The following is a 17433-nucleotide window of genomic DNA, read 5'->3' on the forward strand; positions in this document are numbered from 1 at the left end:
TGAACTAAAGAACATTATTTTTTTTCCTGAGAATCCATGATATAAGCAATTGTTTGCTCCCTTTAAGTTTGTTTAAGTAAACTTTTAACATTTTCCAAATTGAATTAAAGGCAATGGACACTATTGGTAACTACTAAAATTAATTATTAGCATAAACCTTTCTTGGTGACGAGTAATTAGGAGAGGTTGATGGTATCATGGAGGAAGGAAGAGAAAGGAGCTCGAACGAAGGGCCACACTAATTGGCCCAAGTCAAATGACCGTGGGGGGTAAAATCTAATTCGACCTTCATTGCTCTACATTCATAATCTATGAAGTCCTTCTGATCCTCTATCTCAGCTATGTTTGTTTTTATCTAACGTCAAAACCCCTCCATGTACAGTACATTTTAGTCTGCTTAGTGGCTATAAATAGTGGGTGCACATTATGAAGTATGCCCAATTTCATAGAGCTGCTAAGCACAACAAAATTGCTTAGCATGAAATTTCTTCATTGATAAAAACAGGATTACCAACAAAGTTTCCACGTGATTTTCAGCATTTAGCAAACAACAGCTGAATACCAGTAACAAGCAATATGCAACAAAATGGAAATTTTGGTTGTTAATCCAGTTTTTATTCAGGAAGAAATTTCATGCTAAGCAACTTTTTGTGCTTAGCGGCTCTATGAAATTGGGCCCTGATGGTCACCTTATCTAAATGTCACATGACCTGAGTGATTGTCACATGACCTAATGTGGTGATCTTTGATACCAGGCTTCGTGCATACAGGCTATCTAGACGGAAGGCATTTAGGTTGCCCAGATTACTGAGTAAGGGTATGGCCTTGCTTTTTTCTGATACTGGTTACCCTTTATCTAGATAACAATGTAGGCAGCCTACATACTGGTTACCCTTTATCTAGATAACAATAATGTAGGCAGCCTATGATATCATTACCAGTACTCTTGCTCTCAAGCTTGATTGTGCACGATCCATGCTCACAGAATGAGTAGGGGGCATGGCCTTGCTTTGTATCAGTGATACTCATGACTGGTTAACTGTTATCTTGATTTTATAACATAGCCAGCCTATGGTATCATTACCCGAAGTCTTGCTCTCTGTGCTTTGTGATCCTTGCTAATGCAAGCTGTGGACACATGACTGCATGAACATCATTATATAACGATTGCATGGGTTTTTAGACCACTGTGGGCCTACACACACTGTACACACTGCAGGCAGGAGCTCTACCCAAGCAGAGAATAGAGGTAAAATTATTGGGGTACATTTTTTTATGAAGCCTACCCATTTGCCCACCCCCAATGAAATTTCCTTTGATTTGACACCACCACTGTGTAGAGTCGTTGTAGTGTGTATCATACCACCGGTGCTGGTGGGCAATTCCATGGTAACTTGTGCTACAGTTTATGGTGTCCTTTTTCATACTCCAGGCTCCAGTTATTAAACATATTTGATTTGAATCTTAATGTTTTGTATTTTGAAAGCCAACATCCAAGGCTAGATCCTCATAGTAATTTGACTAGAAAAAACTTAATTGTTGTATGCATGGGACAGCTCTGAATATCGGTAACTCGTGCTACAAGTAGAGGACATGCTAAAAAATTGCCCATTTTTATTTTGATCGTGTCCTAAAACAAAAACCAATCAAGTCTAATTGATTGTATGATGAGTAACTACTATGCCTAGAAGTTTATTATGGTATACCTTAGAAAGATGTGCTCTTCTTAATTTCACATTGATATGCAAAAGACAGGGTAACTCGTGCTACGGTAACTCGTGCTACAGTTTGTCCGGCCATTAACAACTTACTATTATTTCACAAAATGTCAAAGTTTCTTAAATAGCATTCCTCAGCAACTTGTATAATAATTTTGCCCAATTTGCACAATTTCACCGGGAAAGTGGTCTCCTTTATAAGGCTTCATATTCAACCACAATATTTACAAACCATCGACCATCACAAATCTCACTGTTAGGTCTTTAGTAGTTTGCCTGCCACTGCCTACCATAGACCCCAGGCTTTAATATTGCATTTATGCATATCATTATATGCAGAAGAGAGCTCTCAGTTGTTGTCAAGTAATACTTGGTAAAACTAACTGAATCCTCCTGCTGGTTTAGGGGAGAGTGAGTTGCGGTAACTCGTGCGACATCGGTGACTCGTGCTACCGGTAACTCAGTTTTTAACGGATCATTAAAATGTAGTAGATAATGCTTGACAGTTCAATTTCTTATAAATACTTGAGGCACCAATGGTAGAAGATAGATATTAATTGGCATCAATTAAAGTGTCACCGTTTTGTTGTTAAATTAAAAAATGTATGTTTCGGTAACTCGTGCTACACTATATCTAAAGTATCTGAAGGTAAGCGATGAAAGGAAAAGTGGAGGGTGATGTTTAAAATTTGATGAATATTTCTTGAACACCATATTTCATGGATATAAAATGTAATGACTTTTATTGAAAACTGCTTATTGCTGAAAACATTGGACCCATTTGAAAAAAGTCAAAGTTTTTAAAGTTTTCCCACTGAAAAATACACTTTCCCCGAACAAATGATTTTTTTTTATAATCAAACTGTGAAGCAAATCCTAAAAAAAGTTTTGAAGTTGATCCTGGCATGTGTGTGAAATAATAAGAAAGTGTAAAGAAACATGTAGGCACAATTTGATTTTTTTTAGTCACGTCCACATTGGCTTGGAAATGCCCTGGTGTAAATTCAAAGACAATTTAGTCAATGGGTAGGCATGGTGTAAATTCAAAAGAGGCCCCTAGGGTTTAGACGTCCTACCAGGGCTGGCTAGAAGGCCATATACAATGGGTGGTGTAAACTCAAAGAAAATTCCTTTTAGAGGTGGGCAAACTTTTTAAATCAGAAATTTTCATTGGGGTGGGGGGGGGGAGGTTGCAAAGACCATTCTAGATACAACCTATGCCTCCATGCACAAATATTTTTAATGGGGAAGGGGGTTCATTTATTGTTTTGACACCCCCCCCCCTATATATAAAGTAAGTGGAATGTCTGGCTATATGTCACTGTACTGGCAGGGGGTAGGATGAAAAAAGAGGGTTGGGCCGCTTTTTACATGCATTAAACTATTCATTATTCATTTTGTGCATTTTATTTGATCTCATTTCTGCCTATTTTTATAAGGCCAAATAAAAAAATACCAGTTGATCGTCCCCACCCTCATCCTGTTTTTTTTTTTTGACTATTTTTTATTTTGGAATTTTTGTTAAAAGAACATGAACAAAATTAATCCATCTTTTCAAAAGGACTGGCCTGGGAGCTTTTTCTGAATTTAATGTGACGCTCCCGAACACGTGTGACCATCGTCATAAAGCCATGAGTGAATGCCTACCAGCAAATTTTTTTAGTGCAAATTGACCCTTGTTAATAGTGTTAACACAGGTCCTCATGCAACAAATAGGTATATAAACTAAGTGTGAGATGGGTTCAACCTGAAGTATTGGTGGCCTGTTTGATTTGAAATACTCAGCGGCCATCTTGAAAAAGAAATCAATGGATGATCAACTGGTGTATTTTTTTTAAGTGGTGTTAGTGCTTACTGTTGCTTTGCAGGCAAAAGGTCAGTATAAGAGAACCAGTTGCACCCCTACACCCCTTGCAGTCATTAGCTTGGTAAACATGGCCGTACCAGAAGTAAAGTACTCACAGGTAATTATATATAGCTCTCTTCTGTCATTTATATTGATCTTATTAATTTATTCTACTTCTTATTATTTTTTTCTTCTTCTGGTAATCAAACCAAGGATGCATTATAAGTGAACTTAACCATTTTAGCTCTGAAACCTTGGGAAACCTATAAAACAAGGGGGAAAACAGGACTTGCAATTACAAGATTGTTGGTTCGAATCCCCCAAGGTACATTGTACATGTAACTGCTGATTTCACAACGACTAGAGTTAAAGGCAGTGGTAATGAGTAATTGGGAGAGGTTGATAATATAGTACATTGTGAGAAACGGCTCCCTCTGAAGTGACGTAGTTTTCGAGAAAGAAGTAATTTTCCACGAATTTGATTTAGAGACCTCAAATTTAGAATTTGAGGTACCGAAATCAAGCATCTGAAAGCACACAACATCGTGTGGTTGGGGTGTTTTTTTCTTTCATAGTTATCTCGCAACTCCGACGACCAATCAAGCTCAAATTTTCATTTTATTTTATGCATATATTATATGTTGAGATACAGTGAGGACCTGGTCTTTGACAATTACCAATAGTGTCCACTGTCTTTTTTGTCTCCTGCATCTTAATTTCAAGTCACTACACTGTTATCTCTTCTTGTTCTATGCAGTTGTTTATCAACAATGAGTTTGTAAACTCTGTGAGTGGGAAGACATTCCCCACCATCAACCCAACGACGGGAGAGAAAATCTGTGACATCCAAGAAGGGGATAAGGTATGATTTTGAAACTCTTTAGAAATGTCCTGCAACATACAGCTGCCCTGTTCATCATTATGGCATAACTTGTCACTTTCCAGGCCTCTATTTCAAGAGTCTAATTTCAAGAGTCTACTTTCGGCGATTCGGGACTTACATCATATTTAATCATGCACCTTCATGGATGCCTTGAGCGGGGGTATAAATTTAGCACTACCAAGAGAACGGGGCCCTGTTTACAATGGAGAAACAGTACTCTTAATGGGAGGGATGGAGCAAGGGCTGGGCCAACCTCGCTAAAACCAAGGGCAGTGCGCCATATCGACACCTCTCGCCCCAATAAAACCAACTGAGCTATTGAGCTCTATGTTGGCGCTATCCCAAGTTACGGGCCTGGGCTGCGGCCACACAACCTGAAACGACAACTGAAGCTATAGGCCTATAACTAGCCATCAACTACAGCAAGCTACATAGTAGTCAAAATGTTGCGATCATGAGTTCTTAAAAGAAGTCACTCCACAGTATAGTGAAGTTAAAATGAGATTTCCCCTCTTGTTCCACTAAAGCTATTGTACCAGCCAATTTTCTACCTTCCGCAGAAGAAGTATGTTAAAAGCAGTCTCCTGAATTCCAAAAAACCTATTCCACGGTAGTAGAATATAAAACAAGACAAGTTCCCAAAAGACCCAGCAATTAGACACACACATGGAGCTACCGCAAACCAAACATACATGTATACTGAATTATTTTGTTGTATCATTTTAACAGGCAGATATTGACTTGGCGGTCAAAGCTGCAAAGGAGGCTTTCAAACGTGGGTCACCATGGAGAACTATGGATGCCTCAAAGAGAGCAGAATATCTCTTGAAGTTGGCTGACTTACTTCAGAGAGATGTGGAATATCTGGCAGTAAGTAAAGACCTTATATTTAGGCAAGCATTGAATTGTATTTTACTATAAAAAAAAACCCTGTAAATTTAAAATTAAGTTTTCGGGGGAGGATATATTATTTGTAAAAAATTCACTTCGCTTGATCTTTATGAACAACCCCTGTGTGTAAATTCTATGACAAAATCTTTCATTTCATTTTAAAAACAAAACATTGATAATTAATACACAACTTTCAACATGTCTTTGTAGTCTTTGGAGACAGTGGACAATGGTATGATCATAAAAATGAGTACAGGCAGTGTGAAACGAGCTGTTGGGATGATCCGCTACTATGCAGGATGGGCTGACAAGATACACGGGAAGACCATTCCCCTTGGTAAGTTATTATATAATATCAAAGTCTTATATAGTGCACATACATGTATCTACCAAACAAGGTACCCACGGCACTGAGTAATATACTAAACTTTCAGAAAGATAGGTTATTACAGTGATGAATTCTGAGACCCCATTATTTAGCACCTTATAATGGTTCACAAGGTGCTACGGCGCATACAGCAGCCACAGCCAGGAGCACTGGGGCGAACCCCTTCTCTTTTTGATAAATTCATTGGGTTCTTTTACATGATTACACAACACATGGGACCAATGGCTTTACGTTCCATCCGAAGGACGAAGCAATGGTTAAGTGTCTTGCTTAAGGACACAAGTGTCACGGCTGGGGATTCGAACCCACACTCTGCTGATCGGAAACACCAGAGTTTGAATTTGGTGCTCCTAACCGCTCGGCCACGACACTTTCACAATCTCTGGTAATGAAACCAAGGATGCCTCATTTAATCACTGCAGCTTGCAAGCCTGAGGAAACCTGTCAACGAAGGTGCTTGCTATGTGAACTAAAAACACCAGTGTTAACCCCTACTCTTCCACGATAATTATTCTGGATTATTTTATATTTGCACATCCTAGAACATGGGACCTACAGCTTAATCTCCAATCCGAAGGACAAAGCAAAATAACTGTAATTGGTAAAGTATCTTGCTCAAGGACACAAGTGTCATGACCAGGATTTGATTGAACTCACACTCTGCTGAACAGACCAGAGCTTGAGTCCGGTGCTCTTAACTGCTTGGCCACAAGTCGCCACAATGATAATAAGATTCACCACAAGGCAGTGCCCAAATTATCACTATCAGCTGCGGCTTAATCGCCACATTAAAAATGAATACATACATGTACACATAATATGCCCCGTCACCACTAATGTGTTTTCCTAATAAAATCCATAACCCTTAATACTCTAGCCATTGTGTGTAGATCGCGAGGATTATAGACTGGAGGGAATTCTTGCGCATATCGGAATGAGAAAACATGTTTAATAAACCAAGTTACTGCCACTTGCTTGCACTGGCCACAGATCTGATATGGCCAGCAGGCGTCTGCAGTAAACTGAGTTAGAGTTTATAATTTCATGTGCAGCCACAGACCTGCTACGATCATGACAAAAAAGTACCCCTTTAAAAGCAGAGGACACTATTGGTAATTACTCAAAATAATTGTTAGCATAAAAACTTACTTGGTATCAAATAATGGAGAGCTGTTGATAGAATAAAACATTGTGAGAAATGGCTCCTTTTGAAGTAACATAGTTTTTGAGAAAGAAGTCGTTTGCCACGAATTTGATATCGAGACCTCAGAATTAGATTTTGAGGTCCCGAAATCAAGCATCTGACAGCACACAACTCCGTGTGACAAGGGTGTTTTTTTCCCCATTATTATCTCGCAACTTTGAGGATCAATCGAGTTCAAATTTTCACAGGTTTGTTATTTTGTGCATACGTTGACCTACACCAAGTGAGAAGACTGGTCTTTGACAATTACCAAAGGTGTTATCATTTATTTATCTATTTAGATGGTAAACTCTTCTGCTACACACGCTATGAGCCCAAGGGCGTAATCGGTGCCATCACACCCTGGAATTTTCCAATAGCAGTTATGATGCGCAAGGTGGCGACAGCCCTTGCCTGCGGTAACACCATCGTGGTCAAGCCTGCAGAACAGACACCACTCACAGCTTTATACATCGCTTCTCTGGTCAAAGAGGTAAGGCCCTACATGTATTTGTTAAGTTTAGTTAAAACACTTGGACTTAAACACACTGAACACTATTGGTAATTGTCAAAGACCAGTCTTCTCACTTGGTGTATCTCAACATATGCATAAAATAACAAACCTGTGAAAATTTGAGCTCAATTGGTCATCGAAGTTGCAAGATAAAAATGAAAGAAAAAAACACCCTTGTCACACGAAGTTGTGTGCTATTAGACGGTTGATTTCGAGACCTCAAATTCTTAATCTGAGGTCTCGAAATCAAACTCGTGGAAAATTACTTCTTTCTCGAAAACTATGTCACTTCAGAAGGAGCCGTTTCTCACAATGTTTTATACTACCATCTACCAACCTCTCCCCATGCCATTACTCGTCACCGAGTAAGGTTTTATGATAATAATTATTTTGAGTAATTACCAATAGTGTCCACTGCCTTTACCTTTGATAGTTTGTTAAAGATATGAACTTATTTGAAAAATCTTATGAGATATGGTATGGGGTTTGAGTTAACCCTGCTTAAAGACAGTGGACACTATTGGTAATTACTCAAAAAAATTATTATCACAAAACCTTTCTTGATTACGAGTAATGGGGAGAGGTTGATAGTATAAAACGTTGTGAGAAACAGCTCCCTCTGAAGTGCCATAGTTTTCGAGAAAGAAGTAATTTTCCACGAATTTGATTTCGAGACCCAAGCATCAGACAGCACACAACTTCGTGTGACAAGGGTTTTTCTTTCTTTCATTATTATCTCGCAACTTCTACAACCGATTTAGCTCAAATTTTCACAGGTTTGTTATTTTATGCATATGTTGAGATACACCAAGTGAGAAGCTGGTCTTCGACAATTACCAATAGTGTCCACTGTCTTTAACGCAGGCTCACACAACAAAGTATGGGATTTGAGGTAGCGGTGCGACAAAGTTTTTGATTTAAATTAACCCTGCTAGATGCAGCACAGAGCAACAAAGTATGATAAGGTATATTTAGCATGGTCTATTTAGCATGGTCTGTACAAGGTTTGTGTATTCTGCTCAGGTGATCTAATCACACACTCTTATCTTCAGGTTAGTCCCTTTTATCAACAATGCTCATAATGATTATATCATGACAGGAATGACAATGGCAGAATATTGTCAAGACATTGTTCTGTTGAAGGCAAAATAAAATAAAAACATGTTTGACGTCTTGCCTTCTTTCAAAAAAAGGAAGGAGGAATTTTTTTACGTAGATTTTTTTTTTAAATTCTTTCTTTTCATAGATACAATCGTTTTGGGACTCAAATTTTTGTTCATCAAAGTCTGTTGATGCATTGAAATAAGAATAATTGAAAATTGAATTCTCAAGCTGTATTGAGATACCAGTGCAAAGCAAGGCCAAGTAAAAAAAATATACCAGTTGATCATCCGGGTTTCTCCAAAAAGAGGAGGGTGAGGGTCCCTTTCTTTTCTTTCAAAGGTGGCCGCCAAGCATTTCATTGCAAACTGGCCATCAATTCTTCAGTTTAAAGTCACCACCTACTTTATGTAGCTGTTGTATTGTTTTGCTTAAAGCTTCAGAAGCTCCATGAAGTTTGGGCCCAGGTCACAGCTAGTTTGCTTTTGAGAGCCCTATGGTTTCATTACAAGAATAATATAACAATAACAATAAATTGTTTTATGCCTCTGAAAAGGTCCGGTTTGGATCAAAAGCTAAATAAGGCCATGACGGAGTCATACAATAAAAATACCTCCCGTATGATTATTTATTTTAGGCAGGTTTCCCAGCTGGTGTTTTCAACATCGTCCCTGGGTATGGACCTACAGCTGGTGCCTCCCTCTCAGAACACATGAATGTTGATATGGTTACGTTCACTGGCTCTGTACAGGTAAGCTTGCTATCAACAAATACTACACAGTTCTTTAGAGTGCTTTATAAATCTATGCTCGATGGGCTTATCATAGTATACAAATATTGACTGCTTCGAGTGCTATGGTTAAAACTATGACTCCCGAGGTGATCCCTGTAGCGTTCTATTTTCCCGAGGCGAAGCCGAGGGAAAATAGAACGCTCCGGGGATCACCGAGGGAGTCATAGTTTTTAACCATTGCACGAGTAAAAGCAGTCAATATTTGTTTTATAACACCCCAAACATTTCTAAAACCTGTATTATTATTATTAAGTTACATACCTGAATGCTACATTCCACGGACGACGCGAACACAGATTGCAAATACTTTTACCTACTGTGTAGCATGTAGTGTCGGACAATCCGAAATGGTTACAGACTATTAATTTATCATCCTCGTACACGCAACGGACGTCTGGGTACTGCACGCCGTGTGCTAGTCTGTCGGACTAGCGCACGGCGCCATGTGCTAGTCTTCGGACTAGCGCATGGCAAACCGAAGCTCTATCACAAGGCCGTCGTCTAGCAAATCTAAGACATGTCATGTGACGCGCTCTAAACCAATGAGCAGGCAGAATACTTGCAAGGGGTGTTATAACAACAAATACTACACAGTTCTTTATAGTGCTTTATAAATCTATGCTCGATGGGCTTATCATAGTAATCATTATTTGACACAGAGCTTTGTTTGAACCCAAATCAGCAAATACATTTAGCAAACACAAAAGCAGGACAGTTCTTTTCAGAACTGAGAAATCTCCTGAATTCTGTGAAAAACTAACTCCACCATAGTAGAATGCAAAGCGATACAAGTTTTAAAAAGAACATAATCTATCTACATGTACCAATGTAGCAAGTAAGTAGATACAAGTATGATGTCACCACAAACCAATACCCCATCACCATGCAAATGCCATATATTCGAATAGCATTCTTTATCCATTGTGCAAACTTTTTGTTTTAACATCTATCCAAGTTATTGCAGTTCCCCTGCTAAAATAAAGAATTGCCTACTAGCTACTGGGTAAGCTTGGTGGTCTAGTGGTAAAATATCTGCTCTATAGATTGACAAAGGTCGTAGGTTCGAATCCCATCCAAGTATTAAGCCCATAGACTTGTTCACAGCACTCAGGAAAAGTATCGAGTATACAGTGCTCAACACTGTCCATGGGTAAAACACAAACAAATCCGTTTAAAAAAATCTTTACATTTAAGGTAATTTATTTGAATATTTTTGGTTATTTTTTAAGGTTGGCAAGTTGATTCAGCAAGCATCAGGTCGGAGTAATCTGAAACATGTAGCTCTTGAGCTTGGAGGGAAGAGCCCTAACGTGGTATTTGCTGATGCAGATTGTAAGTGTTTCAGATCAGTTATCGTAAATGTATACAGGCAGGGTACAAAATTAGTTCTTATTGGTGGGGGATTTTTAGTTTTAATTTGCAAGGTCACATATTATTTTATAAAATATAAATTTGTTTAAAGCAAGGTCGCCTAATATTACAAGACCGGAAGGCCATTTCAAGGTGAGGGCTACACTTAACTGATTTGGGCTATTGACTCAAATCGACTGCCACACGGGCGCACATTGCCACCTACTCCTGGGGTGAAACAGGGTTACCCCCTTCACAGTCCATAAGGCTGTAGGCATTGGTATCATCTACTAGGAACATGGGCAGAGCAGAATTTTTAAGAAATACTTACCAAAACCACTTTTATTAATCCTGGCCATTTTAGAATGGACATAATCATAATAAGAATAACCAATTTGTTCAAACGCTTTTTCCGTTTCAATGTATGAACAATGTCTTCTACTTTCTCAGTGGACTATGCAGTAGAGGTGAGCCACGGTGCGCTGTTCTGCCACTCGGGGCAAGTCTGCTGTGCGGGAACTAGGACCTACGTCCAGGAGGGCATCTACGATGAGTTTGTTAAGAAGAGTGCTGAGCGTGCACAGAAGAGAATCACCGGAAACCCTTATGATGAGAAGACAGAGTCTGGACCTATTGTAAGTGTTGGACAGAGGCAAAGGGGCAACTGGCATGTCCCCCCTGACCATTGCCTTGGTGCCCTTGCCAATAGAATTTCAAATAACCCATCATCACACCTAAGTTCATGGACAACCTGGAAAGCAGCAGCAAATCACCTTTAGAGACGCAACTTTTATATTTCAAGTCATAAAGAGAAAGTGATCGTCTGGTTAAATCTTTCTTAATATTTTGTATAATACATAAATAATAATTGATCTCAAAATCTGATTCTGTTTTGAAAACAAGTTTGATTTGCCTTTTATACAGATTGACACAGACCAGGTTAGCAAAATCATGGAGCTAATTGAAAGTGGAAAGAATGAGGGAGCTAAGCTGCAGTGCGGAGGAAAGCGTATCGAAGGGAAGGGTAACTTCATCGAGTCGACTGTCTTCTCAGAAGTGACTGATGATATGAAAATTGCCAGAGAAGAGGTCAGTTTTTAATTAGGCAATAAAAGTGGAAGGAGCCAGGTTTAGTTGATGGTAGTTAAGTTAGTTTAGTTAAGTAATCTGGTTAGTGGCCGAGGTCCTTTAATTTAGTGGGTAGCCACCAGCCAAGGTCATTAACATCCAGTAATGACGTGGTCCTCACACTGTGATAGCAGTCAACAAATACCTTTTATACACAAAACAAAACAACATTTCTTTTTATTTATTCTGCTAGTGATGCCATTTATTCTCAGAAAAGCAAACTTAATCACCTTTAGGCAAATACCCAATGGAGAGAAGACAAGGAAGGAAGTTTAAGTTTTAGATGTGGCAGGAAAACCCTAGAGAATTATTCAAGGGAAAACCCTAGCTGTCAAGTAGGGACTGAAAACCCAATCCATAAAGTACCCCAACAGGATTCGAACCAGGGTCATCGAGATTGAAGGCGAGGAATGGTACCACTATGCCAACCGGACCAAACTCATCAGAATTTGTAGAATTTTTCAATTCAATGTGGAACTGCAAGTTCGTACTTTTATCTTTTCCGTACTTTTATCTTTTCCGTACATTTATCTTTTCCGTACATTTCCTCCAGATCTTTGGTCCCGTTCAGCAGATCATCAAGTTTAAGACTCTGGAGGAAGTTATTGATCGAGCTAACGATACAGAGTTTGGTCTTGCCGCTGCCGTCATCACCAAAGACATTGATAAAGCTCTTGCAATCGCCAACAGCGTCCGGGCCGGAGTCGTTTGGTAAGTTGTCAATTCTTTGCACTCTTGAGAACCAAACTACACACAGTAATCCGAAAAATTGAAATAAAACACTCAATTGCACTCACACTCCTTAAAGTCACCTGGAAGTGGTGTTTTGTCAAAATAAAGCTTTTGTCACTAAAATATGTGTTTTGATGAGTGGAATATGAATAAACAATTAAATACGGTTAAAAAAACTAGTTTCCATGTTATTTATCAAATTTGTAAATTAGCCCGACCTGAGAGGGCGCTGTTCGTGATGTCAATCAAGGCGCGATGAATCACATGCAGTGCCAACACAAGATAGTGACGCTTGGCGTAAGCTAAAACATGCCCTCAAAGTTGAAACCATACCTGATTTTTTTCACGTTAGGCAAATGCTCCTTTAGGTTCGTTACGTCTTTCAGGTACCTTCTTCAACTTTCCCACTAGCTGGAAAAATTGTTGGAATGGCGTCATGTTTTAGAAAAGAACTTTTCTCTACATGTCAAAATGTGTAGTGTATTCCGGATTCTCAAAGCACAACGGCTCGAAGTGTTTGCTGCACAGCGCTGGAAAAGAGTTGTAAACTGACCCCATCTTTAGTTGTTTTGCTGCATCCAGCAGCAATACATCTGGTCGACATTGCCGGAAAAATGCAAGAAAAAAACTTTTTTGAAACGTACAAGACTAGGAATTGAATGTACTTGCACGTATGTGTGTTCGATGATCGATCGAGGCAAAGTCTGCCTCGATTGACGTCACAGAAGGGGTACGAGTCACCCCCAAACTTTTAGTCCAAAATTCATCAAAACATAAAGTCTGGGTGAACTGTTTGGATTATGTAGACAGGGTTTTGGTCATATTTTCTTTCATTGTCCATCAGGGTCAACACGTATGGAGTGGTCGATCATCATGCTCCATTTGGAGGCTACAACATGTCTGGTGTTGGACGGGAAGGGTAAGTTTGGAATCATCGGCTCAGTGATATCTTTATGGGTCCTTAGTTACAACTTCATCTCAGCCCTGATACTTGTTGGAGGCTACAAAGGCAATTGCCTCCGTGCCCTGGGGTGGATTTCACAAAGGTAGTCCTAACTTAGGACTAGTCCTAGGCAATGCTAAGAGATAGGACCAGTCCTAAGTTAGGATGAGTTACTGGTCCTAACTTAGGACCAGTCCTATCTCTTAGCATTGCCTGGGACTAGTCCTAAGTTAGGACTACCTTTGTGAAATCCACCCCTGGTCATTGCCTTGGTGCCCTTAAAGGCTCAAGTACAAATACATTTTCCTCATAGGGTGCTCGTTAACAAGGAGAAAATGCATTGGTGCTCTTGCCCTTTCAAAAACGAAGCATACAGGCCTCTGTAATGATCAAAAGGGTGTTACAGGGTACACTCCTTAAAGCCAGTGGACACTATTGGTAATTGTCAAAGACCAGTCTTCTCACTTGCTGTATCTCAACTATATGCATAAAATAACAAACCTGTGAAAATTTGAGCTCAATTGGTCGCTTGAGATAACTATGAAAAAAAAAAAAAACTGTGTTACACGAAGTTGTGTGCTTTCAGATGCTTGATTTCGAGACCTCAAATTCTAAACTTGAGGTCTCGAAAACAAATTCGTGGAAAATAACTTCTTTCTCGAAAACTACGTCACTTCAGAGGGAGCCGTTTCTCACAATGTTTTATACTATCAACCTCTGCCCATTACTCGTTACCAAGTAAGGTTTTATGCTAATAATTATTTTGAGTAGTTACCAATAGTGTCCACTGCCTTTTAATGGCTATACAAACTTCCTTGGTTACGGTTAGAAGAAGGCATACAACAGCCTTCAATAGTAGTTTGAGAACCAATTCAATTCAAAGTAATGTGGTTGTGAAAAAAGATGCAAATTTGAATTTAAGAAATGTTACTGTCAGAAACATTTCTCATAATGTGTATTCCATTTACGAATATTTCTTCCTGCAAACACATAATCCCTCTGGATTTCCGGCGATTTGTGAATGAGTGGTTGACATAGTTTTTCTTTGTTCCTCCTACAGGGGTGAAGAATCACTCAGTGAATTCTGTGAGATAAAAACGGTGAGTAGCAGATGATGATTTACAATGTATTAAAATCCTCAACTTATAGTCCAACAGCATTTTGCCTTGAAAGCTCCTACCATGAACTTCAATGAAAAGTGACCCATGTCTGGCCTTCCTTTGAGATGGACATCAAGTTTTACTAGCTTTTCAACGCAGCCAAATTCACTGACCAACCATGCAAGGATAGAACTACAGCATGCCGCATGTGGTTTTTTTAATGCAAAAAGCATGGTTGTGCATTCAAGCAATGACTTGCATATCATTTGCCCATAAAGATGGCTAACTTTCTTTTATCAAGTGGGAATATTTTAACCAAGTTTAGTTGTAAACAATCTGTTTTGATCTTACTATTACATGTTTTTCTTTCTAGGTTGTCATCAAAGTTCCTGAGAAGAATTCCTAGAAAGATCTTAGAGAGTTGTTCTACACAATGCAGCAATGATGAAGATCCTGTCTTAATGTCAGAGGACATATATGTCCCAAATTTATCAATAAATGACGGCAATACTTAAATTTTATGTAAAATTATATTCTTTTTCTTTTCAATTATAAATTCATATTTCTTTAACAGATAGTTTTTTATCCATTAAGCAGAGCCCCTTCATCATACACAACTTCAAATACCTTACAAGGAGTCAAACAAGAGACTACCAATGTTACACCACATAATAATGTCCATGTATGTTTACCAACATTTTAGCCCTGGCTGCCTTACCCTTTAATATTATACTACAGTGACATACTGGGTATCAGGGTCCATTTTTGGGGCGGAAAATTTTAAAAGCTTCATAAATCAAATCTCCCCTGCAAGAAGCCACAAACTTCCACAGATTCACATCCTATGGCAGCATATATTTGTCCTCTGTGGTGGGTTACAGATTACAAATTACAGATTTGTGAGGAATATTTGACGACCAAAACCCAGCGCAGAAAAATGTATGCTGCCATGGTCGGAATGTGAATCTCTTTCAATTAGTTGGCTTCTTGCAGGTAAGATTTGAGTCATGAAGCTTTAAAAAACTTCCGTCCCAGAAATGGGCCCTATTAATTAGGACTGCTGTGTACAGCACAGAGGAAGAGTCCTATATAGGGCTAACCAACATTTACACATTTGTGATGGTATAGTGACTTGATGGACTAAGGGCAGAGACTCGCATGTCCAAGTTATAATATAATCCACAATCAGTCTGATACATTATGGAGGCAACAAAGGCCTTCATCAAAGCTTCATCAGAGCATACTGATCGAAACGTCGAGTTGAAATCAACGGTTCTTTTCAGAACCACCCCAACTCATTAGAGATAGTCATTACATGGTGTTACCACAAACCTTTCTATATCGTATTTCCACCATGCAAAGTTTCAAATCCTATTCATCAAAGCTGCCAACATTTACATCTTGCAATCAGGAAGATATTTAGAACACTCAATACAAGGGAACAGTTTCCATGATTACAGAGATTTTCAAAACTATTCGAGGACAGATTAGTTTATTTTGAGGAAACTTTCTGCAGAATCAGGGAGAGTTTGCAGCTCTGCTGCCTTCATGCCCTCTGAATGTTCCAGTACAAGGTACATTTCCCTCATTGAGCTGTGCCCTTTACACTACAGAACCCTGCCTTGCCCTTAATTCTCTTGCCATGCTTCTGAACAAAATACCAGGCCTGCACACAATTTCGGCCCAGCCTCTGTACAATCAATGGATTGAATATTGGACCGCATGTATATTGTGATCATTTATATCTGGTCACATTGTGTACAAATTCGATCCAACACCTAATGTCATCACCTGATAAATCTTGGTTGCCACTTGGGAGTCAAAATTTATGTGTGTCATTCTGGAGGGCAATTTTTATGGCAATGCAAACCACAAGTTAATTGGGGGGGGGCATACATGTAATATGTTCATCACACGAAAAAGATTATGAAATTCTACATCGATTGTTGATTGTAACTTCAATAGTTTGTACGATATCAAGGTATAATAAATTAATACTTTTCAAATTACATTTTGGTTTATTCATGTAAATTTTTGGATTGTTTGAAATAAATATGCAAACTGTTAAAGAGTGTCTGATAGCTGTTTACTTATGTATGTTTTTTTTCTTCTGACCTTTCCTTTACCAAAATGAAGCCATCTTGTCTTACTTCCGTTCATTACAGTACAACCAAGGCAAGGACTGAATGGCCGGAACACCTTTGGATCAGTAATGAAAGAATATATTGATGCTCAATTTACCAAAAGGGGTTCTGGTTGTTTTGTCCTTAAGCCTTGGTTTGATCGTAAATCGGTGCTAAATGGAACAAAAAGGGGTTCCGCAATTCTGCCCTGTCAGCCTTGGTTTGATTGTAAATCGGTGCTAAATGGAACAAAAAGTATTCTGTCCTTTTAGCCTTGGTTTGGTTGTATTATTATGAGCGGAAGAAACGAGTTGGCTTCATTTTTAGTAAAAGACCATCGCATGGTTGTTTTGGATTTCAAAATGAGCCATTAGACAGGGTGGGGAATTGAAATGGGTTTGTGTGGCTGGGAGGGTGGAAGGGTAGGGAACAATATAAAAAAAAAATTAAGCTTACAATGTGCATTAAGGAATGCCAATAATCTCACAAACACCTGATCTCATTGTCACATGACCTTGTAACACACCTCTTCCTAGTTGTGTATTCTGCTTGAAGGCTGAAACAAGGTCACGTTGAATTCATGAAATGATACGAGGGCACGATTGTGCTAACACGTATATGTATCACAAAATTACTATTTTTGTAGCCATTATTAAGGCGTTACTAGTTGCATCAATTTGGGCTGTATACACTGACACTGAAGTCCTACACCACCACATAAGAGAGGAGGAGCTCTACAC

The 17433-nt window shown here is 39.0% G+C and overlaps 1 protein-coding gene across 1 annotated transcript; it reads left to right on the top strand.

The window, feature by feature from the left end:
• The first annotated feature begins 760 nt into the window (after positions 1–760).
• Positions 761–16642, top strand: LOC139941353 (aldehyde dehydrogenase-like). Its single transcript, XM_071937806.1, has 14 exons — positions 761–1249; positions 3587–3682; positions 4322–4426; positions 5177–5317; positions 5549–5675; positions 7212–7402; positions 9162–9275; positions 10547–10649; positions 11118–11302; positions 11592–11756; positions 12349–12506; positions 13372–13446; positions 14531–14570; positions 14944–16642. The coding sequence occupies exons 2-14, from the start codon at positions 3653–3655 to the stop codon at positions 14974–14976; spliced, it is 1467 nt and encodes a 488-aa protein (XP_071793907.1). The 5' UTR covers positions 761–1249; positions 3587–3652; the 3' UTR covers positions 14977–16642.
• Positions 16643–17433: the final 791 nt, after the last annotated feature.

This window comes from Asterias amurensis, chromosome 9 (genome assembly GCF_032118995.1).
Source record: "Asterias amurensis chromosome 9, ASM3211899v1".
NCBI lineage: Eukaryota > Metazoa > Echinodermata > Asteroidea > Forcipulatida > Asteriidae > Asterias > Asterias amurensis.

Excerpts from the sequence above, each read along its gene's own strand:
- LOC139941353 (XM_071937806.1), top strand. The coding sequence starts at position 3,653 with ATGGCCGTACCAGAAGTAAAGTACTCACAG. Across the intron at positions 5,676-7,211 it reads CGGGAAGACCATTCCCCTTG|ATGGTAAACTCTTCTGCTAC; the intron begins GTAAGTTATTAT and ends TTATCTATTTAG. Across the intron at positions 13,447-14,530 it reads TCTGGTGTTGGACGGGAAGG|GGGTGAAGAATCACTCAGTG; the intron begins GTAAGTTTGGAA and ends TTCCTCCTACAG.